The 25,669-nt window shown below is 47.0% G+C and overlaps 1 protein-coding gene across 1 annotated transcript in view; it reads right to left on the bottom strand.

The window, feature by feature from the left end:
* The window catches only part of BRINP1 (BMP/retinoic acid inducible neural specific 1), a 291,456-nt gene that overhangs the window by 79,112 nt on the left and 186,675 nt on the right, over positions 1 to 25,669 (bottom strand). The window contains exon 5 of the mRNA XM_040322746.1: positions 22,165 to 22,270. Coding sequence (XP_040178680.1) covers positions 22,165 to 22,270 — 106 coding nt within the window. The remainder of the gene's footprint in view (positions 1 to 22,164; positions 22,271 to 25,669) is intronic.

Here is a 25,669-nt window from a genome sequence, read left to right as displayed (position 1 = left end):
ACTTAAAGTGGAGTTCCACCCATTTTTTTATGTTTGTCTGTGCTGCATGCTCTAATCTCATAGTGTTCAGAATGGACAATTTTTATTTAATTTGGTGCTTGTAAATACCTTTATTTTGTAGTCCTTCATTACTTCCTCTTTACTCCACTTATTTGCCTAGGCTATTTGCAAGGGTTTCTGGGATAGGCATCATGTTTCCCAGTAGTCCTTGCAAACCTGACTGAAACCTATTACATTGCTTGTGCACTGAGCATGTGCGAGATATGCAAAGCTGAAATCCAGGAAGTCATACAGTCTGGCTTCATGATGCCCACGCTTAAGATGGCCACGGTCTATTTCTAGATTATAAACTATCTACAGTAAATGCTGTAACAACCTAACAAAACGGACCTTAGTTTACAGACTAACTTTACTAGAATACATTAAGCTTGTGTATTACAGGGGTATTTATATTTAAAAAGTGAAATTGTGGGTGGAACTCCCCTTTAAGGAAGTATTTATTGATGGTAATTAGACTTGGGGAAGTGTTCATTCAGGGGAAGCATTTGGTTGACCTGGGAGAACCCCTCCCTCCAGTGTGAGACCAATATTTGAGACACTCAAGCTGGCATTCAGCTAGTCTTGTCACTCTATGATGAATATAGCACAGGTCTAGGAAAAGATGGGATTCTGAATTAGAGCCGGTTCACACTAGGGCGACACGACTTCCAGCAAGACTTTCAGAGGCGACTCCGACACGACTTGAACATGAACCACAGGGCGATCTGGGGCGATTTACAACACGACTTGAAGTCGTCTCCAGGACAGGAGACTTTCCAGTGGCCAATAAAACAACAATCAGCTCTGGGAGAGGGAGGGGGAGGGAGGGGGGCAGGAGAGATTTGCCTGAGAAATGTATGTTATCTTCCTGGAAAGTAGCTTCAGATAAGACAGTGATCCGACTTCTGAGGCGACTTCCATTGAAATCAATGGGTACAAATCGCCTACAAGTCGGATTGAAGTAGTACAGGAACCTTTTCTGAAGTCGGATCGCCTTGAGTCGTGTGTATTAACGCTGCTCCCATTCACTTCCATTGTTTTTCTCTACAGCGCGACTTGGGACGACTTGAGGCGACATGAAGTCGGATCGCAAGTCGCCCCAGTGTGAACCGGCTCTTACTCTGTTGGATTTGTATCGTCTGTGGACTTTGTATGTTATTGAAAGTTAATTAAATTTGCGTTCTCTGGTGAGCCTGGTGTGAGTTGCTGCGAAACAACAAATTTATAAACATCATACTAACATCTAAGATATTAATTATCTAACCGGACTACTGGACACTATACATCTATATCACTACATTGGTGCCGTGACCCGGTATATTCTCTGTACAAACATGAAGGCACAGATCTAGAAGTGGAGAGAATATGTATATATATATTCTCTAAGATGAGACTTTGAATTACTTTGTTGGACTTTTGTATCATCTGTGGAATTTGGACTTTGTAGTGTTCCATGCTGGTTTTTGTCTCGCTTCCTCTGATATCATCCCCAGGCTCCATCACCATTGTGTTCTCTAAACACTCACAGCACAAATTGGCTGTTATCCTGTGGACTTCCCTGGAAGCTTTATCATCAGACTGGGACTGCCCTGCCACTGGAACATCTTCTGGACACACTTACCTGCTACATGCCTGCTTCATCCACCATCTTGTAAGTGTTTTTAACCCCTTTAGGGGATATTAAAAGTTTCATATTTCTGCACTTAGAGGCGCCTTGTTTGTTTTTCTGTTCCCATTAGAGATCGCTTGTCTCCCTGAGTGCTGCCTAAAGTGTGTGAAGATCTGCTACCCTCTCCAACACAGACTTTATCTGTCAGAATTCAAATTCTTGGATCGCCCTGGATATACACATTTTTCTGGATCTATGTTCGAGTTACAGAGGAGTTCTAGCGCTATAATTGTTGCTCTCGCTGTAACGCACGCGGCGATACCTCACGTGTGGGGTTTGAACGTCGTTTACATATATGGGCGGGACTTGCATGCTTGTTCGCTTCTGAGCGAGAGCTACCGGGGATAGGGGCGTTTTAAAAAAAAACTATTTATTTTTACACTTTTTTTTACATTTTTTTTTTTGATCACTTTTATTCCTATTACAAGGAATGTAAACATCCCTTGTAATAGGAATAGTGTGTGACAGGCAGGGGCGGACTGACCATTCGAGCACTCGGGCACTGCCCGAGGGCCCCATGCCACTAGGGGCCCCCATCAGGGTAGCCAGGCACAGTAAAACCAGGGACAGTATGTAAATATCTGTGTTTTTTTACATCTGTCCCTGATATGCCCGATACCGACATACTTTGATGTGAAAATCCCAAGATTTTAGCTGCACCACCTCTGCACTGCCTCCTGGCGTGGTGCCCATCTGTAAGCCCGGGGGCCCCATAATCTTCTATTGCCCGGGGGCCCCATGAGTTGTCAGTCCACCCCTGGTGACAGCATAGGCGTGCGCACAGGGTGTGCCAGGTGTGCCCAGGCACACCCCAATCACTCCCTGCAGTGCAGATTCCCCCTGCTGCCTGGTGTCCCCTCCCACAGCATGGCTAGCTTCCCTCCTTTCCCATTGGCTACTGCAGTGGGCACACATAGATGATATTTCAGTATGAGAGGGGGAGGGAGTAATGTAATTTACCGACCCCCTTCCCTTTCTGAATGAACACAGTAAGAGAACTGTACCGTGTTTTTAAACTTTCAGGTGCACACCCTAATGCCACAGGCTGCGCACACCTATGGGTGACAGGTCCTCTTTATGGAGAGAGGCGGGGTCGATAAGACCCCCACATCTCTCCTCCAGGCTTGAAAGCATGAGATCGTGAAAAAAAAATTCACAGATCTCATGCCGACAGCCGCGATTGCAGCTTAGATTACTTCTGGGTACCCGGGCGTGACGTCACAACGTCGCGCCCGGGCCTTCCGACGGTCATAGAGATGACTGGTGACCATCTGTCGTCGTGAGCCGGCGCCGACCGATTCGTTCTCCGGGCCTCCGACGGTCATAGAGATAACTGGTGACCATCTGTCGTCGTGAGCCGGCGCCGACCGATTCGTTCTCAGGGCCCGGAGAAGCACCGGATGGCGGCGAGAGGGGGGGAACGTCCCCTCCAGCTGCCTATAAGAACGATCAAGCGGCGGAACTGCCACTATGATTGTTCTTATCATGCACAGAATCGCCGGCAGAAGACGGATGCCTGTAGCTGCACCCATCATTCAGATATCACCGCACAAAGTCGAGGACGTCATATGACGTCCTTGGGGGGGACAAGTGGTTAAGGGAGGGTTAACTTGAACTAGAAGAAACAAAAATCTTCCACGCAAACTGTAAGGAACATTGATTGAAATAAGATATACTACGGTGTATGGACACTTGGACGGCTTTACTCTCTACTTAGGTCTAATGAAAATGTTTCAGCTCGCCGGTTTCTGGATTCGGAAACCTTATCTTAACTCTATGAATACAATGGATCTTTTCATTTTCAGTTCTGTACACTTCTACGTAAACGTATGAGATTGTTCAGTCAGATTGGAATATTACAAGTGGCTCGTGACCCTCAAGGTCTTTTGTTAATTAGATGACAAAAAAAGGTTTCGCCCATTAATCTCATTAACGTGTAACATGTCAGAGCAGGTTGTGTCTTACATACAATCTGAAGGCGAGACGCTTTAACCACTTAAGACCCGGACCAAAATGCAGGTAAAGGACCCGGGGCAGTTTTTTGCGATTCGGCACTGCGTCGATTTAACTGACAATTGCGCGGTCGCACGGCGTGGCTCCCAAACAAAATTTGGCGTCCTTTTTTCCCACAAATAGAGCTTTCTTTTGGTGGTATTTGATCACCTCTGCGGTTTTTATTTTTTGCGCTATAAACAAAAATAAAGCGACAATTTTGAAAAAAAATTTTTTGCTATAATAAATATCCCCCAAAAATATATAAAAAAACGTTTTCCTCAGTTTAGGCCACTATGGACAGTCTTGAGGCACCCTCCAAAATTATGGACAATCTTGAGCAGGGGTCGACAAAATCGGGCGCCAGGTCGCAATTGCGACAAGAAATTGTGACCTGGCGGCGGGTAATTGAGGCCGCAAAGCCACGGCCTCAATTACCGGCCGTTCGCGGCGGGGGAGGTGGGGGCGCACGAAGACACATGATCCTGTGCCTCCATGCGCCCCCACCCTCCGCGCGATCGTGGCGGGCCCGCGGCGGCCGGAAATGTAGGCCGTGGCTTTGCGGCCTCAATTACCCACCGCCAGGTCACAATTTCTTGTCGCAATTGCGACCTGGCGCCCGATTTTGTCGACCCCTGCTCAAGATTGTCCATAATTTTGGAGGGTGCCTCAAGACTGTCCATAGTTTTGTAGGGTGCCTCAAGATTGTCCATAATTTTGGAGGGTGCCTCAAGACTGTCCATTATTTTGGAGGGTGCCTCAAGACTGTCCATTATTTTGGACTGTGCCTCAAGACTGTCCATTATTTTGGAGGGTGCCTCAAGACTGTCCATTATTTTGGAGGGTGCCCCAAGACTGTCCATAATTTTGGAGGGTGCCATTAAGATTGTCCATCATTTTTAAAGGGTGCCTTGACTGAAAAAGGTTGAGAAGCACTGGGGTAACTGACTGTATATCCTTCGCCGACATGCAAAAAAATCTATTTTTGTAGTTGGAGTGGTCGGCTGTCCATATGACTTTAAGAAGCATTTGTCAATAAACACTTAAGACTGTTATGATACGATGTGTATGGTCTCTGGTGCTGAAAATTAAAGTCCTATTCATTTACTCAATATATAGATTTTGTATTAGGGATGCTAACATTTGAGCTAAGTTAAGTCTTAAATCCCCATTCTTCAACTTTTTTTATCAATTTTGTTTTCTTTTTTAGACATATTTAAACACACTCTTCACTCACAAAAGTCATATTATCTCCTTTCCCGACAATCTCCGATAAAGGCGATTTAAAATTCTTCATATAGTAATTCCAGATGTCCTTCAGCTTGAGTTACCTCCATTAGTCTTATTTAGTAAAGGGTAAGCACTGGTCCATGCATAATCAAGCAGCTATTTGGGAGAATAAAATCTGGCTTGTTTCAAGTTGTGTAGGTATTAGGTAACCATCTTCTCAAACGTTCCTCCTAGGGCAGCTCCTGGTTCTTGCCCCTTGTAGGTCAATCTGCTCCAGGTCTTGGTCTTGATTTACGAAGTGTAAAGTGAGATAGGAGGCTATTTAAAAGAAACGTACAGTACAGTGTTTACACACTGTAACGGTCACCACCATTTACGACCTTCCATCAACCCACGACAGCTTATCTGACACTCCAACCAACAGGACCCGATCCATCCCATTTCCCAGAATAACCGAGACACACAGCTCTGGGTTCAGGTTTCAAATGAAAAGACACCTTTAATGGTAACTTAGCTTTCTTATATACAGTACAACAGGTTACAATAATCAAAGGAACAAAGAACTCTCCACCCCAACATCACACACTGGGGGGGCTTCAGTACACCTTCAGATGGGCTTATTGCTAAACATTCCAGACATTTCGGCACCGGTCTATAATTAACATGACCTAATCACTACACCTGAGAAGTCAAATTCCTTCATTAATAGAATTCAACCAAAACACCATCACACAATGATTTCCCCTCAATCCACATCTTTAGACAGACGGTCTGTCTCCGACAGAAAGGTATTCACACCTGATCATCAATAGGCTTTAAACAGTGTTATCACACAATGAAAGGCCTATCAGGAGTCAGCCTCATTTAACAACTCAATAGCCTGGGCTACGCATTGAAAGAGTCATTCTATTGACTGGTAGGGTCAGAATAAACCAACACTTTGCAATATCTCAAGATCCTGTAATATGAGCTATCAGTAATGTCCCCTGTCCTGTAATTTCTGATATAATTTCTCAGTCACCCTATGGCCCTATTGGACATAAGGTGACCCTAGACATAAGACTCCTTGGTGACGCCGGTACAGGAGTACCCCTCATCCTTCCAAAGTCTCTGTTTGTCACGGGTCATTCCGTTACACACACCTTCACCAATTCTACACTCTACTCATCCATAAAATGTAAGTCATGGTGTGGAGTCTGGGTGTCGGGGTCAGGGGCCAGGCTCGTAAACCAGCAGTAGAGAGGATCCCACCGACCAGCTAGATAAGTGAAGCAGCAGGACACTCTGGCAGATGATACAAGCTCACCCGAGGTGCAGAGTCTACGCATTAACTGGTGTTCACCTGAGCTCCTAAAGGTGGAGATGGGCAGGGCTGTCTTAATGAGAGGGGACACCTGGGCACTGCCCAGGGGCCCCAGCTGCATGGGGGGCCCCTTCACTTTCCCCAAAGCAGCTGGTCCTTGAGCCCATGCTCTCCCGGAATTGGCACTGAGAGTGATGGATACACAGGGGAGGCAGGCTGGCAGCGGTGCGCTGTGCCGTGCAGAACAATGCCTAATATTTCACAGCCGGCAGGGCCAGAGCCCCAGTGATGCTCTGACCCCGCCACATGCAGCTTAAATGCTCGGGACTCGAAGGCCGTGGCATAGGAGCTAGAGTCGGCAGCATTGTGGATGGTGTCATGGTGAGCCCAGCTGTCCAGCACTGTTTGCACCAGAAGGTTTGGAATGCCCAGTGGGATGCTCCCTCCTCTGCCCCTCCTTCCGCCTGCTTGATTGGTATAGGTGAGTCCAGTGCTGGAGGTGGGCACAGAGCCAAAAGTTAACATGCACTGTATCTCCACTGGAAAAGGGGGTACTACATGGATGGAATAATGGTGCTGGGGGATATCGAGGGTGTATAGGGGGAAAACAATGCTGAGGGGGGATCTGGAGCGTATAGGGTGTAGCAATGCTTGGGGGTAGCTTGGGTGGCTATAGTGCTAGAGGTATCAGGGATGTAGAGAGGCCACAGTGTAGGGGGTATCAGGCATGTAGTGGGGTCACAATACAAGGGGTATCTTATGGTATATGGTTACCGGTGCTGGGGGGATATCTGTGATGTAGAGGGGTCAGAGTGCTGGGGGGATATCTGTGATGTAGAGGGGTCGAGGAGTGTGGACATGGAGGACGCCACTGTGACCCGCTGCGAGACAGGTAAGTCCCGACTCCCGGGCCATGCACACTGGCAGCATTTGATGGGGCACACTAGCGGCAATTCATGGGCACAGTGGTAGCAATTGATGGGTACAGTAGCTGCGTTTGAATGGCACAGTGGCGGCAATTTATGGGCACAGTGGCTGCGTTTTTTGGGCACAGCGGCTGCGCTTGATGGGCACAGCGGCTGCGCTTGATGGGCACAGCGGCTGCACTTGATGGGCACAGCAGCTGCGTTTGATGGGCACAGCGGCTCCTCTTAATGGGCACAGTGGCTGCGCTTGATGGGCACAGCGGCTGCGTTTGATGGGCACAGTGGCTGCGCTTGATGGGGCACAGTGGCTGTGTTTGATGGGCACAACGTCTGTGTTTGATGGGCACAGCGGCTGCTCTAGATGGGCACAGCGGTTGCGCTTAATGGGCACAACGGTTGCGCTTAATGGGTACAGCGGCTGCGCTTAATGGGCACAGTGGCTGCGCATGATGGGCACAACGGTTGCGCTTAATGGGCACAGCGGCTTCGCTTGATGGGCACAGGGGCTGCGTTTGATGGGCACAGTGGCTGCGCTTAATGGGCACAGTGGCTGCGCATGATGGGCACAGTGGCTGCGTTTAATGAGCACAACGGTTGCGCTTAATGGGCACAGCAGCTGCGCTTGATGGGCACAGCGGCTGCGCTTGATGGGCACAAGCGCAGCCGCTTGATGGGCACAGCGGCTGCGCTTGATGGGCACAGAGGCTGCGCTTGATGGGCACAGCGGTTGCGCTTGACGGGCACAGCGGCTGCGTTTGACGGGCACAGCGGCTGCGCTTGACGGGCACAGCGGTTGCGCTTTATGGGCACAGCGGTTGCGCTTTATGGGCACAGAGGCTGCGTTAGATGGGCACAGAGGCTGCGTTAGATGGGCACAGCGGCTGCGTTTGATGGGCACAGCGGCTGCTCTTGATGGGCACAGCGGCTGCGTTTGGGCACAGCGACTGCGTTTGGGCACAGTGACTGCGCTTGATGGGCACAGTGGCTGCGCTTGATGGGCACAGTGGCTGCAATTTATGGGTTTTTTTCAGTTTGTGTGCGCCCCCCAAAGATTTTGAGCACCAGCCGCCCCTGACCCTCACCATTTGTTCGTCAGAAGTATAGACACATTCTAGTATGTATACTGTGTCCATATAGTGAAGGTGGTGCAGGATTGTTCATTTCAAGGTCATTACAAGGACAAGGGGGCGCTCTTGACTTCTGGAAGAAAATTTGTCTCGCCTCTGCATGCCGAGAGGCTTTTCTTTACAGTAAGAGCTGTAAAAATGTTCAGTACCTACCTCAGGAGCTAGTTCTACCCACATCAGAAGAATGCTAAACATGGTGGGTGGGTTATAAATAGCTACTAATCTATATAATTAATCACACTGAGGTTTGCTGACCCCGGGAACCTCTAAATGCCTCGGGGGATCGGAATGGAATTTTTTTTCCCTGTTGAAGCAAATTGGACTTTATAAGGGTTGTTTGCCTTCCTCTCCATCAACTGTAAGCTTGGGGTTCTATATATGCAGGTTCTCCATTTATTTGTTTATTCATTTTTCTATTGGGTGATTGATGGACTTGTAACTGGGTGGCAAATAACAATTTTGCTTGTTTTACTAAGGGCGGGTATGTTCACAAAATGATTGGTCCTGGCAGAGGCGAAACATCGGGGGCCCTGAGGCAAGAAAACCACAAAGGGCCCTCCTAACCCGAGCCCAGGGCCCTTCCCACTGATCCCAGGGCCCTTCCCAATGATCCCCCCCCCTTATATCAGAGACCACAGAGTTCCCCCTTATATTAGATTGCCCCCTTACATCAGGGTTGCCAGAGTCCCCTTTACATCAAAGTTCCTCTTTACAGCACATCAGAGTCCGCAGGGTTTCCCTTTACAGTGCAAGGGGGAACTTTGTGGACCCTGATGTAAAAGGGGACTCTGTAGACCCTGATGTAAAGAGTGACTATGTGGACCCTGATGTAGATGGGAACACTGTGGACCCTGATGTAAAGGGGGACACTGTGGACCCTGATGTAAAGGGGAACAATGTGGACCCTGATGTAAAGGGGAACACTGTGGACGATACAGTCCTCTTGGTAATATTTCTCTGCTGTGATGGCATGTGCTTATGCAGTGACCTCCAAACTGAGGGTCAGGGGCCAGAAGTAGCCGTTTGCTTGCATTAATCCAGCCCTTGGGGAACTTTTCCTCCTGCCAACATTTATAGTGGGCACTATTCCTCCCACTGATACCATGGACAGGGTACTATTCCCCTCCACTGATACCATGGTCAGGGTACTATTCCCCCCACTGATACCATGGACAGGATACTATTCCCCCCCCCCCACTGATACCATGGACAGGGTACTATTCCCCCCCACTGATACCATGGACAGGGTACTATTCCCCCCACTGATACCATGGACAGGGTACTATTCTCCCCACTGATACTATGGACAGGGTACTATTCCCCCCCCCCCACTGATACCATGGACAGGGTACTATTCCCCCCCACTGATACTATGGACAGGGTACTATCCCCCCCCCCCACTGATACCATGGACAGGGTACTATTCCCCCCCACTGATACCATGGACAGGGTACTATTCCCCCCACTGATACCATGGACAGGGTACTATTCCCCCCACTGATACTATGGACAGGGTACTATTCCCCCCCCCCCCACACTGATACCATGGACAGGGTACTATTCCCCCCCACTGATACCATGGACAGGGTACTATTCCCGCTCCCCCACTGATACCATGGACTGGGTACTATTCCCCCCCACTGATACCATGGACAGGGTACTATTCTGCTTCGCACAATTAGCCTCAGTCTAATGTTAAAAATAGATTTTTTTGGGTGAACCTCCACTTTAATAAAGAGTTTTATGCTCTGCATGTTTAACCCTCAACACCTGTGTGGCTTGTCTCGTGATTGAGGGGTTAAGGGCTGATTAAGGCTGCGGGTGCATTCGGGGGACCGGAGACACGGGTCTGGCGGAGGTTCCCATACCGGGTATCCGAGATCCGTCACAAAAACATCTTCAACTTTTACAAACTGTAGGACCCCCCATCAAGTCAGCTGGGTTATGCCGTTCTCTCATCTCATAACAGAGAAACATTAATATGCTGGACCATCATGTTTGCCGGACTGCCAAGATGACTTGCTTAAAGCGGGGGTTCACCCTATCAACGAAAAAAAATTTTTTATTTTTTCTTTTACCATAAAATCAGGCATTGTAGCGCGAGCTACAGTATGCCTGTCCCGAATTTTTTCCCCCCATACTCACCTTGTTCTCGTAGATTGAAGATACCGGGGAATGGGCGTGCCTATGGAGACGGAGGATGATTGACGGCCGGCTCTGGCGCGTCACGCTTCTCCGGAAATAGCCGAAATAGGCTTGGCTCTTCACGACGCGTGCGCATAGCCTGTGCGCAGGCGCCGTGAAGAGCCGAGACCTACTCCGGCTGTCTTCGGGGAGAGTGACGTGCCAGGGCCGGCCGTCAATCATCCTCCCTCTCCATAGGCACGCCCATTCCCCGCGGGAGCCGAAATCTACGATCTCCGATTACAAGGTGAGTCCGGGGTTAAAAAAATCGGGACAGGCATACTGTAGCTCGCGCTACAATGCCTGTCTCGATGGTAAAATCGTGTCGGGGGGGGTGAACTACCGCTTTAAGTTACTTCCCTGAATGAGGTTCCCTTATAACCGTCACATCAGTGAATCTCTGGATCATTGTAATTCATGTATCTGGGCTTTATTCCAAAGCCCTTCTTTTTTATGCTTCTCTTCACGTACCAGTCGCCAATACAGGCTATGCCAGACATCATGGTGTGCTGGAAGAGACTTGGCAGATACTTCTTGGGTCATCATCTCGCTATAAAAAAATAAATGGCCAAGATAAAAGTCTTCCAGCCCTTTCTCTACAAGACAGGGAGACAATGTACGAGAGGGAGTATTTTAAGGAGGTGGTAGTTCCCATTAACTATTAAATATTGTTATTTTAAGGGGGAGCCTACTAAGCCCATCTGTTGGTTAAAATGTAGAATACAGCATAGGCACCTTCTGCCTTTGGCTAAACTGGGTGGTAAATATAAATTATATAGGGCAGCCTTTTTCAACCAAGGTGCCCAGGCAGCCTGGAGTGCCTTATGGTGTCTTAACGAATGTCTTGGCAAAATGCCAAAAAACTGGCCAAAAGTTACACTCAAGCCTCATACACACGACCGAGTTTCTCGGCAAAAACCAGCAAGAAACTTGCTGGGATTTTTTTTTTGCCGAGGAAACCGGTCGTGTGTACATTTTTCGCAGAGGAAACTGTCGAGGATCCCGTCGAGCCAAAAAGAGAGCACGTCTTATTTTTCCTCGACGGGAATGGAGAAACTTGCCTTGTCTAGTTCCTCGACAGCCGAACAAGGAACTAGACGAGGAAAACAATGTGTTTCGCCAGTCGAGTTCCTCGGTCGTGTGTACGAGGCTTAAGGCCGGGTTTTTCCTATGAGAGGCATCTTAACTGGTCTGACACATGTCGGACCGACTTTGAAAATGCTCCCTGTACTACTTTGGTCCGACTTTGATCCTACTTCAGCCCATTGAATATCATTGAAGTCGGAACTCCGTCTTGCACGCTCCGACTTTGGCATGCGACTTGTGCTCTGCTGATCTTGAGGGGGAACTCCATGCCAAATTAAAAAAAAAAAACGGCATGGGTTCCACCTCCAGGAGCATACCAGGCCCTTGGGTCTGGTATGGATTTAAAGGGGAAGCCCGAAAAAACAGCATGGGGGTCCCCCAAAATCCATACCAGACCCTTAACCGAGCACGCGGTCAGGAAAGGGGGTGGGGGGGCGAGGCCACATGCCCTCAACATGGGGGGTGGGTGCTTTGGGGCATGCGGCCTGGTACGATTCAGGAGGGGGGGCGCTCGCTCGTTCCCACCCCCTTTTCTGACCGGCCGGGCTGCGTGCTCAGATAAGGGTCTAGTATGGATTTTGGGGGACCCCCAAACCTGACCCGAGCCAGAGTTTTTCCTTGTGCACTATGACAACCTTCTAGCTGACGGTGTCCTAACGACCAATGGCATCATCAGTTGATAAGGAGGATGTCAGTTTCCTGCATGGCACCCTTGTTTGACCCTTCTCCTTGAATCGCGTTTACATTTTAGAATGGGGTGCCTCGAGACTGTTCATCATTTTGTATAGGGTGCCTCAACTAAAAAAAAAAAAAAAAAAGTTGAGAAACACTGTTACTGCAACCAGCAATTTCCTCTGCCACTCCGGTCGTGACTACAGTCCTCTTGGTAATATTTCTCTGCTGTGATGGCATGTGCTTGTGCAGTGACCTCCAAACTGAGGATCAGGGGCCAGAAGTAGCCGTTTTGCTTGCATTAATCCAGCCCTTGGGGAACTTTTCCTCCTGCCAACATTTACAGTGGGCACTATTCCTCCCACTGATACCATGGGCAGGGTACTATTCCCCCCACTGATACCATGGACAGGGTACTATTCCCCCCACTGATACCATGGACAGGGTACTATTCCCCCCCCACTGATACCATGAACAGGGTGCTATTCCCCCCACTAATACCATGGACAGGGTACTATTCCCCCCCCCACCGATACCATGGACAGGGTACTATTCCCCCCCCCCACTGATACCATGGACAGGGTACTATTCCCCCCCACTGATACCATGGACAGGGTACTATTCCCCCCACTGATACCATGGACAGGGTACTATTCCCCCCCCACTGATACCATGGACAGGGTACTATTTCCCCCCCCCCCACTGATACCATGGACAGGGTACTATTCCCCCCACTGATACCATGGACAGGGGACTATTCCCCCCCCACTGATACCATGGACAGGGTACTATCCCCCCCCCCCGCTGATACCATGGACAGGGTACTATTCCCCCCCCACTGATACCATGGACAGGGTACTATTCCCCCCCACTGATACCATGGACAGGGTACTATTCCCCCCACTGATACCATGGACAGGGTACTATTCCCCCCCCCACTGATACCATGGACAGGGTACTATCCCCCCCCCACTGATACCATGGACAGGGTACTATTCCCCCCAAATGATACCATGGACAGGGTACTATTCCCCCCACTGATACCATGGACAGGGGACTATTCCTCCCACTGATACCACGGACAGAGTACTATCCCCCCCACTAATAACATGGACAGGGTACTATTCCCCCCCACTGATACCATGGACAGGGTACTATTCCCCCCCCCACTGATACCATGGACTGGGTACTATTTCCCCCCACTGATACCATGGACAGGGTACTATTCCCCCCACTGATACCATGGACTGGGTACTATTCCCCCTACTGATACCATGGACAGGGGACTATTCCTCCCACTGATACCACGGACAGAGTACTATTCCTCCCACTGATACCATGGACAGGTTACTATTCCTCCTACTGATACCAATGATGGGACACTATTCCTCCCACTGATACCAATGATGGGACACTATTCCTCCCACTGATACCAGTGATGGGGCACTATTCCTCCCACTGATACCAATGATGGGACACTATTCCTTCCACTGATACCAGTGATGGGGCACTATTCCTCCCACTGATACCAATGATGGGGCACTATTCCTCCCACTGATACCAATGATGGAGCACTTTTCCTCCCAAAAGTATCAATGATGGGGCACTATTCCTCCCACTGATACCAATAATGGGGCAATATTCCTCCCACTAATACCAGTGATGGGGCACTATTCTTCCCACTAAGCAGCAATGGACTTGAGTATAAGCCAAGGGGGGTCATTTTCAGCCCAAGAAAAAGGGCTGAAAAACTTGGCTTATACTCGAGTATATACGGTACTCTGTTTACTTTTTTATTATTAAACAAGTGTGATTTAACTTATACTTTATACTTCTGTATCGGTCTGATTCATGGTTTCTGACACACAGATTACATAAGGGGGACAACGCTGCTCTGATCTGAGCAGTGCAGCAGTGTTGTCACACCATCACAAGAAGCTTCAGTAGATGACCTTCAATGGTTGGTTTGGTAGTCATTTGGAAGTTTTTTCACGGAGCTGGTGAAAAAGTGTAAGTGAAGATGTAGTTGTAATTAACCACTTAAGGACCGCCTCCTGCACATATATACGTCGGCAGAATGGCTGGTCACAAGCACATACAGGTACGTCCTCTTTAAGTGGCCAGCCGTGGGTTGCGGGCACGCGCCCGCAACCCGGTCCGAAGCTCCGTGACCATGGGACCCGCGGACCCGATCGCCGCTGGAGTCCCGCGATCGGTCCCCGGAGCTGAAGAACGAGGAGAGGTGAGTATAAACACGGCTTCCCCGTTCTTCACTGTGGCGCCGTCATTGATCGTGTGATCCCTTTTATAGGGAAACACAATCAATGACGTCACACCTACAGCCACACCCCCTACAGTTAGAAACACAAATGAGGTCACACTTAACCCCTTCAGTGCCCCCTTGTGGTTAACTCCCAAACTGCAATTGTTTTTTAATGCATTTTTTGCTGTGAAAATGACAATGGTCCCAAAAATGTGTCAAAATTGTCCGAAGTGTCCGCCATAATATCGCAGTCACAAAGAAAATCGCTGATCGCTGCCATTAGTAGTAAAAAAAAAAAAATTATAAAAATGCAATAAAACTATCCCCTATTTTGTAAACGCTATAAATGTTACGCAAACCAATCGATAAACGCTTATTGCGATTATTTTTTAACCAAAAATAGGTAGAAGAATACGTATCGGCCTAAACTGAAGAAAAAAGTTATTATATATTTTTGGGGGATATTTATTATAGCAAAAAGTAAAAAATATTATTTTTTTTCAAAATTGTCGCTCAATTTTTGTTTATAGCGCAAAATCTAAATATCGCAGAGGTGATCAAATACCACCAAAAGAAAGCTCTATTTGTGGGGGAAAAAAGGACGCTAATTTTGTTTGGGAGCCACGTCGTACGACCACACAATTGTCAGTTAAAGCGACGCAGCGCCGAATCGCAAAAACTGACCAGGTCCTTTACCTGCCTAAAGGTCCGGGTCTTAAGTGGTTAAACAAGTGTGATTTAACTGTACTTCTGCCTCGGTCTGATTCATGGTTTCTGACACACAGATTACATAAGGGGGACAAAGCTGCTTTGTTCTAAGGAGCAGTGCAGCAGTGTTGTCACACCATCACAAGAAGCTTCAGTAGATGGCCTTCAGTGGTGGGTTTGGTAGTCATTCGGGAGGTTTTTCAGGGAGCTGGTGAAAAAGTGTAAGTGAAGTTGTAGTTGTAATTAAGCGTTGCAACATATTATTTTTTTTTTTTAAATGGGAAGCCATAATTATTCTTAATAAAAAATTCTAGCTTGAAATTTGTCTGTCTCTAGCTTCTCGTGCAGTCGTTGCACAGAAAGCCAATCAATGCTTTCTTTCAAGGTTCCCGATTTACATACAAGTTAGTATCCACAGCCATCAACATTGCCCGGGGGCATTGTAGTTAATCATATTTAGATAGTAAGGAATCAACACTTTCTTATATTACAGACTGCAATATATGATTCAATTATTTTTCTGGGGCCCGAGTATAATTACATTGATTGTACATGGTGACTTCAATTTACATTAGGGAGAAAGGAAACCAGACCTCGGCAATGTAATAGATTTCATGGAATCCTACTAGGTGAAGTACATAAATATGTTCAAAGTCGAAGCCGAACCAACCGAGAAATTTTATTGTCTGGAGCTTGTTCTCAATTCCGCCCAGAGAAAGTTCACATTATGAGTTATTATTGTAACATTTTTAATTTTTTTTTGTAAAGTAATTTCTTGCTTTTTTATATTTTCGCTTGTTTGATATTGTATATTTTCATTCCTTCATTCGGGGTCAAAGCTTCACACAACGGAGGGGCCCCAAGGCAAAAGTTTAACCACTTCTTGTCTTGTCTTCTGATACTGTTGGACCTAAGCGCAGCATTTGATACTGTAGACCACAAATTATTGATGACTCGTCTAGCTGAAGTAGCCGGAGTCGCTGTCTCGGATTTACCCTGGTTCTCCTCCTTCTTGGAAAACCGATCTCAAATAGTGAAACCGAGTCCTTTCACTTCTGAAAAACCCACGGTGTCATGCGGAGTCTCTCAGGGATCCCCCTTGTTGCTCGTACTATTCAATATATATCTCCGCCCTCTTTTTGAAATCATCAGTAACCAGAAGTTACTCTACCACTCCTACGCGGATGATACCCAACTCTACTTTCGCATCTGCAACAATAAGGATCATTATCTCGGACTAGAGAAATGCCTTACTTTGATAGAGAATTGGATGACGGAGAGTTACCTTAAACTCAACGGCTCAAAAACAGAACTTCTCCTGTTTCACACCAACCGAAAGAGACTTCCCGCACCAATATGGACACCGCCGCCCATTCTGGGACAAACCATCACCCCTAGCACCAAAGTCAAAAGCCTCGGAGTCATTTTTGACACCCACATGACAATGGATGCACAAATAGGGTCAGTAGTCAGCGGATCCCACCATCTGCTGCACCTACTACGCAGACTCGTTCCCTTTATCCCGAAAGAGGACATGGAAGTCGTGGTGGGAACAATTATCAACTCCAGACTTGACTATCCAAATGCCCTCTATCTAGGACTCCCCAATTACCAAATCACTCGTCTGCAAGTCGTTCAAAATACAGCCTCTCGACTTGTGACTGGGAAAAAAACATGGGAATCAATCTCACCTTCACTGAGATCCCTTCATTGGTTGCCAGTAAAAGACAGAATCACGTTCAAGGCACTCTGTCTAATACATAAGTGTGTTCAAGGAAACGCCCCCCAATATCTATGCGAAAAAATAAAAGCCCATAACCCCAATCGCATTCTGCGATCCACCAACCAAAATCTACTCCAGATACCCAAAGCCAGATACAAGTCCAAAGGAGAACGCAGATTTGGAATCCAAGGACCTAGACTATGGAACACTCTACCAACCAGCATCCGACTGGAGGGGAATCACCTGGCCTTCAGAAAAAAAAATCAAAACCCATCTCTTCTGAGGGCAAAAGTACAGTAGGGAAAGGATACTAAGCGCCCAGAGGCGATTCAGTTCGCATGTGTTGCGCTATATAAGTTCCTCACTCACTCACTTCAGCCCCGGAAGAATTGACCTCCCTTCCTGACCAGAGCACTTTTTGCGATTCGGCACTGCGTCTCTTTAACTGACAATTGCGCTGTCGTGCGACGCGGCTCCCAAACGAAATTGGCGACCTTTTTTTCCCACAAATAGAGCTTTCTTTTGGTGGTATTTGATCACCTCTGCGGTTTTTATTTTTTGCTCTATAAACAAAAATAGAGCGACAATTTAAAAAAAAAAGCTGTTTTTAACTTTTTGCTGTAATAAATATGCCCCAAAAATATATAAAAAAAAAAAAAAATTCCCTCAGTTTAGGCCGATACGTATTTTTCTACATATTTTTGGTAAAAAAAAAACGCAATAAGCGTATATTGATTGGTTTGCGCAAAAGTTATTGCGTCTACAAAATAGGGGATGCGGTAGTTTTATGGCATTTTTATTAATATCTTTTTTTTTTACTAGTAATGGCGGCGTTCAGCGATTTTTATAATGACTGCAACATTATGGCGGACACATCAGACACTTTGGGACCATTGTCATTTATACAGCGATCAGTGCTATAAAAATGCACTGATTACTGTGTAAATGTGACTGGCAGGGAAAAGGGGTTATATGTGTCCTAGGGAGTGATTCTAACTGTGTGGGGGATGGGCTAGCAGTGATACGACACTGATCACTGTTCCCGATGAGAGGGAACAGACGATCAGTGTCCTGTCACTAGGCAGAACGGGGGGATGCTGTGTTTACACTGGCATCCCCCCGTGTTTCTCTCTCCCTCCGTGTATCCCTCCGTGTCCCCCCCATGTTTCTCTCTCCCTCCGTGTATCCCTCCGTGTCCCCCCATGTTTCTCTCTCCCTCCGTGTATCCCTCCGTGTCCCCCCCATGTTTCTCTCTCCCTCCGTGTCCCCAGCCGTGTTTCTCTCTCCCTCTGTGTATCCCTCCGTGTCCCCCCGTGTTTCTCTCTCCCTCCGTGTCCCCCCCCCGTGTTTCTCTCTCCCTCCGTGTATCCCTCCGTGTCCCCCCCCATGTTTCTCTCTCCCTCCGTGTATCCCTCCGTGTCCCCCCATGTTTCTCTCTCCCTCCGTGTATCCCTCCGTGTCCCCCCCATGTTTCTCTCTCCCTCCGTGCTCCTCCTCCACCCCCTGGAACTGTCAGGATGGAGAGCGGGGTAGGAGCCGGTAAATCCGGCTCCTTACTGCTCCGAATGGACAGAGTCAGTGATCACCGACTCTGTCCATTCACATAACTGAAACATTATAAACTGTGATTACAATGTTTCAGTTTATGAATGAAGAGAAGCCGCTGTCTTCACTTCATTCATTTTCAGTGCAGCTGATGCTGCTGAGAAAGGGACTGGGGAACATGTGTCCCTAGTCCCTTTCTGTCTCAAAGGGGAGATGTCAGAGCTCTGTTAAGACCCCTGATATCTCACCAAAGCCCCCCCAACAGGGCTGAAAAAAAAAAGAATAAAAAAAATTATTGTAGAAAAAAGAAAAGAAAAAACACACTGACACGGTCCACCCCCCCCCCCCTTAAAAAAAAAAGCATTATAAATTTAAAAGAATGTAAAAAAAAAATGTAAAACAAATTATTAAAGATAAAAAAAAAATACTGACACATGTGCCGCTGTCACATGAGATTAAAAAAAAGTATCGGTATTCGGTATCGGCGAGTACTTGAAAAAAAGTATTGGTACTTGTACTCTTAAAAAAGTGGTATCGGGACAACCCTAATTGTAACCCCACCCCAATTCTTTCTTTATATTTGATTTTTTGGGATAAGGTACCTGATGCCAAGTGTTTGCGTAGGTCGGATACAATTTATAACTGGTGCATTGATAGTTTCATGTCTGTGGTCACTCCTTCCATGTCGGGCTGTAATCTTTTCAGACTACCCTCATGTGACAGACCCAACCAGGACAGGGGCCTTTGCAGACCTGGCTTTTAACGGGAACACTACTCTTTGGGAGGTGTGTGCCTAGGGGACCCCTGGAGTGGTCTTGCTTCGGATTCAAGTCTATGTCTCCCCAAAACACACAGACTCTGGGAACTGGAGGACCCCGATACATATGTGGGACCTCTATGCCCAGCAATGACTGCTTTAGACTGTGAGACTCAGAGCAGATGTCAATATGACCAGCTCAAAGCAACCTGATACTGGTGTCTCCTGCTAAAATCTGTTAAGTATGTCTCTCCCATTGTGTGCCTCCTAGGTGTGCATTTCCATTGTTAATTGAGTCACCTATTGTTTCTGTCTATCTGATCATCTCTTCGAGATGTGATTAATATTGTGACCACTTTACATTGTTATAGAACCATTGTGGAATGTTTAGGGTAATATGCAATGTACTTTGTATCCAGGGTTGTAAGCTTGGTGCAGAACGGTCTGGGTGGGCATGGAGTCCCCTAGGTGGCTAGTTGTTTAATTAGCTTAATGTTTATGTTGGTTGTTCCTTAGCTATGTTAATTATATTCCTGGTTACAGTTTGTATTGTCATGCTAATATCCCCAAGAGGGGAATGTCCTCCTGGGGGGGTATAAAGTATGGGTCTGAGTTTTAATAAAGTGAGTTCCAGTTTGCATCTAAGCTAGTGTCGCCTAGTCTTGGGTGTTCAGCTATAATACCCACTTACTGGGTCCAGGCTAGAGGAAGCTATATCTTGAGGGAGGCACCCAAGCTGGGTGCTGGACGGTTGTCATGAATATGCAGTAGTCTCTCAGCTTACCTGTTTCCATCTGTTCATTAGAGGCCTGACCCTGTTCTGGTTCCATTTTTATCACTTCTTCTTCCTGTATGGCCCCACCCAGGCCATCCCAGGAAGTCTATATTAACTGTTAGACTACAGGTCTGCAGTGCTGTTCAACAGTGTTGCTTTGCTTAAGTTCCTGTCTGCAGTGTGCTACTATTGTCTTCCCGTGTACCGTTTTTGGCTTGTCCCTGGCTCCTCCTGTTTGCCTGTGCCCCTGACCTTTTGCCTGTCTCTTGGTTACCCTTGTCTGCCTTTTGCCCTGACCTCGGCCTACCCATTACTACCATTTGTCCTGCCTGCTGCTTCCCCTCTCTCCCTGCGGAGTGTGACCTAGGGAATCCCAGGGGTCGCGACCTGGATCCAGCTGCGGCGAAGGCCATCCTCACCACTAGGGGCTCTGGTGAACACAAAGCTGCCTCTTAGACTCTGCGCCCTGGGTGATCTTGGGTTTGCGCTTCCTCCCTGATAGTAGCAGTCGGCTATAGGGTTCACTACCCTGAGGTGCATCCCTGACCCCATCGGGGTGCACTTGTCACCTGGCTACGGGTGACCTGACAACGGTTCTGTCAAACCTTGTAATACAATTATAGGTAGACAAAGGTAAAAGAAGACACAAGAAAGAGAGACCCATAAATAATCACCACATAGTCCAACGCAAATATAATTATTCTCGTATGTTTCCTAGAGAGGAAGATATTCATCCATAATTACAGTTCATATAAGGTGATGGATGGGCGGGTACTCTCAACACATTTCCCAGAATATTCCTGCTTCCTCAAGAGTCCAACAGGTGTGGACAAGATGACGTTACTATCATAAAGGGTTCCCCCTTGGGGGCATTGGGGCCACAAGGCCAGGCACACAGCAACCAAAGCAGAGAAAATTATGGGTAACACAGCCACATAAACGTTATTTTACCCCTAGTAATTACTGAACCTCAGCCAAAGCAGATGATGGCCTTCCATGTTGTGCCAGCCATCTGGTAAGACTGCCCTCCCATTTATCACCATAGTGATCCATTATTGACTCTTTATCAAGTGGGGTACCATGTTTGTGGCCCTTAGCAATAACATATGCTCCAGTAGATGCCTATTGCTACATTGTCTAAGCCACAGGTGTCAAACACAAGGCCCGCGGGCCAAATCCAGCCTTCCAGGCCATTTCATGTGGCCCTCGCACCTCTCCTTCAGCTGCAGGAGAGCTCCAGCCCTCCTCTGGTTTTTCTCCAGACCCTTACTTTCTGCATTCAAGCAATGCATCCAGCTTCTTCCCAGCAGCATAAGGAAAGGGGGGCGCACTGTGATGTAAGGAAAAGTGGGGGACTCAACTTTTGATGGTGGGGTGGCTCTTGACAACTAATGTAAAGGAAGGGGAGGGGATGCGCTGGACATCTAATATTACAGATACAACCGGCCCTTTTGAGGGCAATCAAATTTGCTGAGGCGGCCCACAATGAAATTGAGTTTGACACCGCTGGTCTAAGCCCTGATGAAGGAGGATTTTTGCCTGACGAAACGCGTTGGTTACCTTTTGTGTTTCTGTTGTACTTATGGAATTAATAAGGAACTTTTTGGCTCTTCAGCACAGATAAATTAGTTAGTAAATCCAAACGGAAGAACGTCGGGGGTCACTCTGATAAAATTTAACACAATTATAGATTTATTGTCCGGACAGGCAATAAAACGACACTGGCTTTTTAAAGGGAGTGCCTTTGGCTTTCCTTCTTTATGGTTTTACTGGCAGTTTGGGGTGGGGGGAATGATTCCCTACTTTGGTTTGCCTCCTGGTCAGCTGGGGGTGGGAGGGGGCATTTTGGTAGCCTTCCTGTTGAATATCTTTTTATTTACAAATACATTTTTTTCCACAAAAGTTCATTAAAAAACAGAATACATTTTTTTTTTAATTTATTATTATTTTTTAATTAGATTTTTATTTGAGTGTGAATTGCTACAATAATTGATACAGGAATCATACACATAAGTAGAAAAGTAGAAAATTCTAATTTCGACTTACCAAAATTTTTTGATATACAAGCAAATTGCATGTAGTTTTTGAAAGAATTAAAAGTTTTAGCCTGGTGATTTTTTTTTGTTTTTGTTACATTATAAGTTTGGACAATCCATTTTACTCACCCTGAAGATGCAGTTTGCTTTCTGTGCTTTGCAACAGCACCGAACTGACTGAATCGAGATTGTCATAGCTGCTACATCCCAGCGGGCCGGTACGAGTTTCCGTGACCTACAGACACAAAATGTGAGACGGTCATAAATCTGCAAACTCATCATTCTTCACTACACTTTAAAGAGAAATCCGCCCTGAATGTATCTCTCCCCACTGCCTCTTTATTCTGCATTACAAAGAAAAATGATTTGCTTAGCCATAAAAGTTGAGCCCAACCTGTCACGGCAATAACCGGAGCAGGCAAAGGTGTCCTTGCTACAGCCCCAAGCAGCAGATTTTGGTGAAATTTATTATGCTGTCTTTTTTTTTTATTCACTTCACCCCCGGAGGATTTGGCTGCCAAATGACCTGGCCACTTTTTGCGATTCGGCACCGCGTCACTTTAACTGACAATTGCGCGGTCGTGCGACGTGGCTCCCAAACAAAATTGACGTCCTTTTTTCCCCACAAATAGAGCTTTCTTTGGTGGTATTTGATCACCTCTGCGGTTTTTATTTTTTGCGCTATAAACAAAAATAGAGCGACAATTTTGAAAAAAAAACAATATTTTTTACTTTTTGCTATAATAAATATCCCCCAAAAAAGATATAAAAAAACTTTTTTTTCCCTCAGTTTAGGCCGATACGTATTCTTCTACATATTTTTGGTAAAAAAAATCGCAATAAGCGTTTATCGATTGGTTTGCGCAAATTGTTTTAGCGTTTACAATATAAGGGATAGTTTTATTGCATTTTTATTAATATTTTTTCTTTTACTACTAATGGCGGTGATCAGCGATTTTTTTCGTGACTGCGACATTATGGCGGACACTTCGGACAATTTTGACACATTTTTGGGACCATTGTCATTTTCACAGCAAAACATTCTATAAAAATTCACTGATTACTGTGAAAATGCCAATTGCAGTTTGGGAGTTAACCACTAGGGGGGCGCTGAAGGGGTTAATTGTGACCTCATATGTGTTTCTAACTGTAGGGGGGTGGGGCTGGATGTGTGACGTCATTGATCGCCTTTCCCTATAACAGACGATCAATGACAGCGCCACTGTAATGAACGGGGAAGGTGTGCTTACACACAGCTCTCCCCGTTCTTCAGCTCCGGGGACCAATTGCGGGACTCTGGCAGCGATCGGGTCCGTGGGTCCCGCAGCCGCGGTCACGGAGCTTCAGACCGGGTTGCGGCTGGGCATTTAACAATCACGTACAGGTACGTGATTGTGCCCAGCCGTGCCATTCTGCCGACGTATATCAGCGTTAGGAGGTCCTTAAGTGGTTATTTATTTAGAGGGGTTTAATGGTCTTTATTGCAGTATTATTTCATTTTATGCTTTTTGTATATGTGTTTTTGGCTTTTTTTTCTTTTGTCTTTTTGTTGCTGTTTTTTTCTTTTATAACATTTTTTGACCATTTGCAACTGTTGCTTTTTTTTCTGTTTGGTTCGTCTTTGAATCTGTTGTTTTTTCTTTTTGTATTGTATTTGATTGTTGTCTAATGTTGCACTTATTTATCATTTTTTTTTTAGTCAAGTTCAGGCCAAGTGCAGGCCAGTCAAGCTCCATCACCCCAAACTCGCTCATCCATGTTTTTATGGACCTTGCTTTGTGCACTGGTGCGCAGTCACGTTGGAACAGGGAGGGGCCGTCCCCAAACTGTTCCCAAAACGTTGGGAGCATGAAATTGTCCAAAATGTCTTGGTATGCTGACGTCTTAAGAGTTCCCTTCACTGGAACTAAGAGGCCAAGCCCAACCCCTAAAAAACAACCCCCACACCATAATCCCCCCTCCATCTAATGGTTTGGACCAGTGCACAAAGCGAGATCCATAAAGACCAGCTGGATGAGTGAGTTTGAGGTGGAGGAACTTGACTGGCCTGGCTTCAACCCCATAGAACACCTTTGGGGTGAATTAGAACAGAGACTGCAAGCAAGGCCTTCCCGTCCAACATCAGTGACTGACCTCACAGGTTTCGTCAAGTTCAGGCCAAGTGCAGGCCAGTGAAGTTCCTCCACCCCAAACTCGCTCGTCCATGTCTTTATGGACCTTGCTTTGTGCACTGGTGTGCAGTCATGTTGGAACAGGAAGAGGCCGTCCCCAAACTGTTCCCACAAAGTTGGGAGCATGAAATTGTCCAAAATGTCTTGGTATGCCGACGTCTTCAGAGTACCCTTCACTGGAACTAAGGGGCCAAGCCCAACCCCTGAAAAACAACCCCCCACCATAATCCTCCCTCCACCAAATGATTTGGACCTGTGCACAAAGCAAGGTCCGTAAAACATGGATGATCGAGTTTAGGGTGGAGGAACTTAACTGGCCTCAACCCAATAGGACACCATTGGGATGAATTAGAGCGGAGACTGGTTGAGTCAAGTTCAGGCCAAGTTCCTCCACCCCAAACTCACTCATCCAGCTAGTCTTTATGGACCTTTCTTTGTGCACTGGTCCAAATCATTTGGTGGAGGGGGGAATTTGGGGTGGGGGTTGTATTTCAGGGGTTGGGCTTGGTCCCTTAGTTCCAGTAAAGGGAACTCTTAAGGCACGGCCGCTCAATTAGTGACTGGCAAAAAACCATGGGAATCAATCTCACCTTCACTGAGATCCCTTCATTGGTTACCAGTAAAAGATAGAATCACTTTCAAAGCACTCTCCCTAACGCATAAGTGTATTCACGGAAATGCCCCCCAATATCTATGTGAAAAAATAAAAGCCCATAACCCAAATCGTATTCTGCGATCCACAAATCAAAACCTCCTCCAGATACCCAAAGCCAGATACAAGTCCAAAGGAGATCGAAGATTTGCAGTCCATGGACCCCGCCTGTGGAATGCGCTACCAACCACCATCCGACTGGAGTCGGACCACTTGGCCTTCAGGACCTTCTGAGGTCAAGGGGTTCCTTACCTATGAAATGGATACAGCGCCCAGAGGCGATTCAGTTCGCATGTGCTTTATACGTTTTTCACTCACTCACTCACTCACTTAAGGCGTCAGCATACCAAGACATTTTGGACAATTTTATGCTTCCAACTTTGTGGGAAGAGTTTGGGGACGGCCCCTTCCAACATGACTGCGCATCAGTGCCCAAAGCAAGTCCTGTATCGATACAGTTCTGTGGCCCTCTACCAGTCTTCTCTCCTCTCTAACAAGCTTGGCTGAGAGCAGCGGGAGCCATTGGCTCCTACTACTCTCAGTCAAAGCCTGCGATCAGAGTGGGGGGGGGGGGTTGGGGGTAGGTTGAGCTGCACTGTGTATGTCAATAGACACACAGGGCCAGATCCACAAAGCAGTTACGCTGGCGTATCTATTGATATGCCGCGTAACTGCTAGGTTGCTCCGGCGTATCTTTGTTTTGTATCCACAAAACAAGATACGCCTGAATGTGGGCTAGATCCGACTGGCGTACGTCTTAGTACGCCGTCGGATCTAAGGTGCATATTTACGCTGACCGCTAGGTGGCGCT

This window comes from Rana temporaria, chromosome 9, assembly GCF_905171775.1.
Source record: "Rana temporaria chromosome 9, aRanTem1.1, whole genome shotgun sequence".
NCBI classification, from domain to species: Eukaryota; Metazoa; Chordata; class Amphibia; order Anura; family Ranidae; genus Rana; species Rana temporaria.
This window is presented reverse-complemented; position numbering and strand designations above follow the sequence as displayed.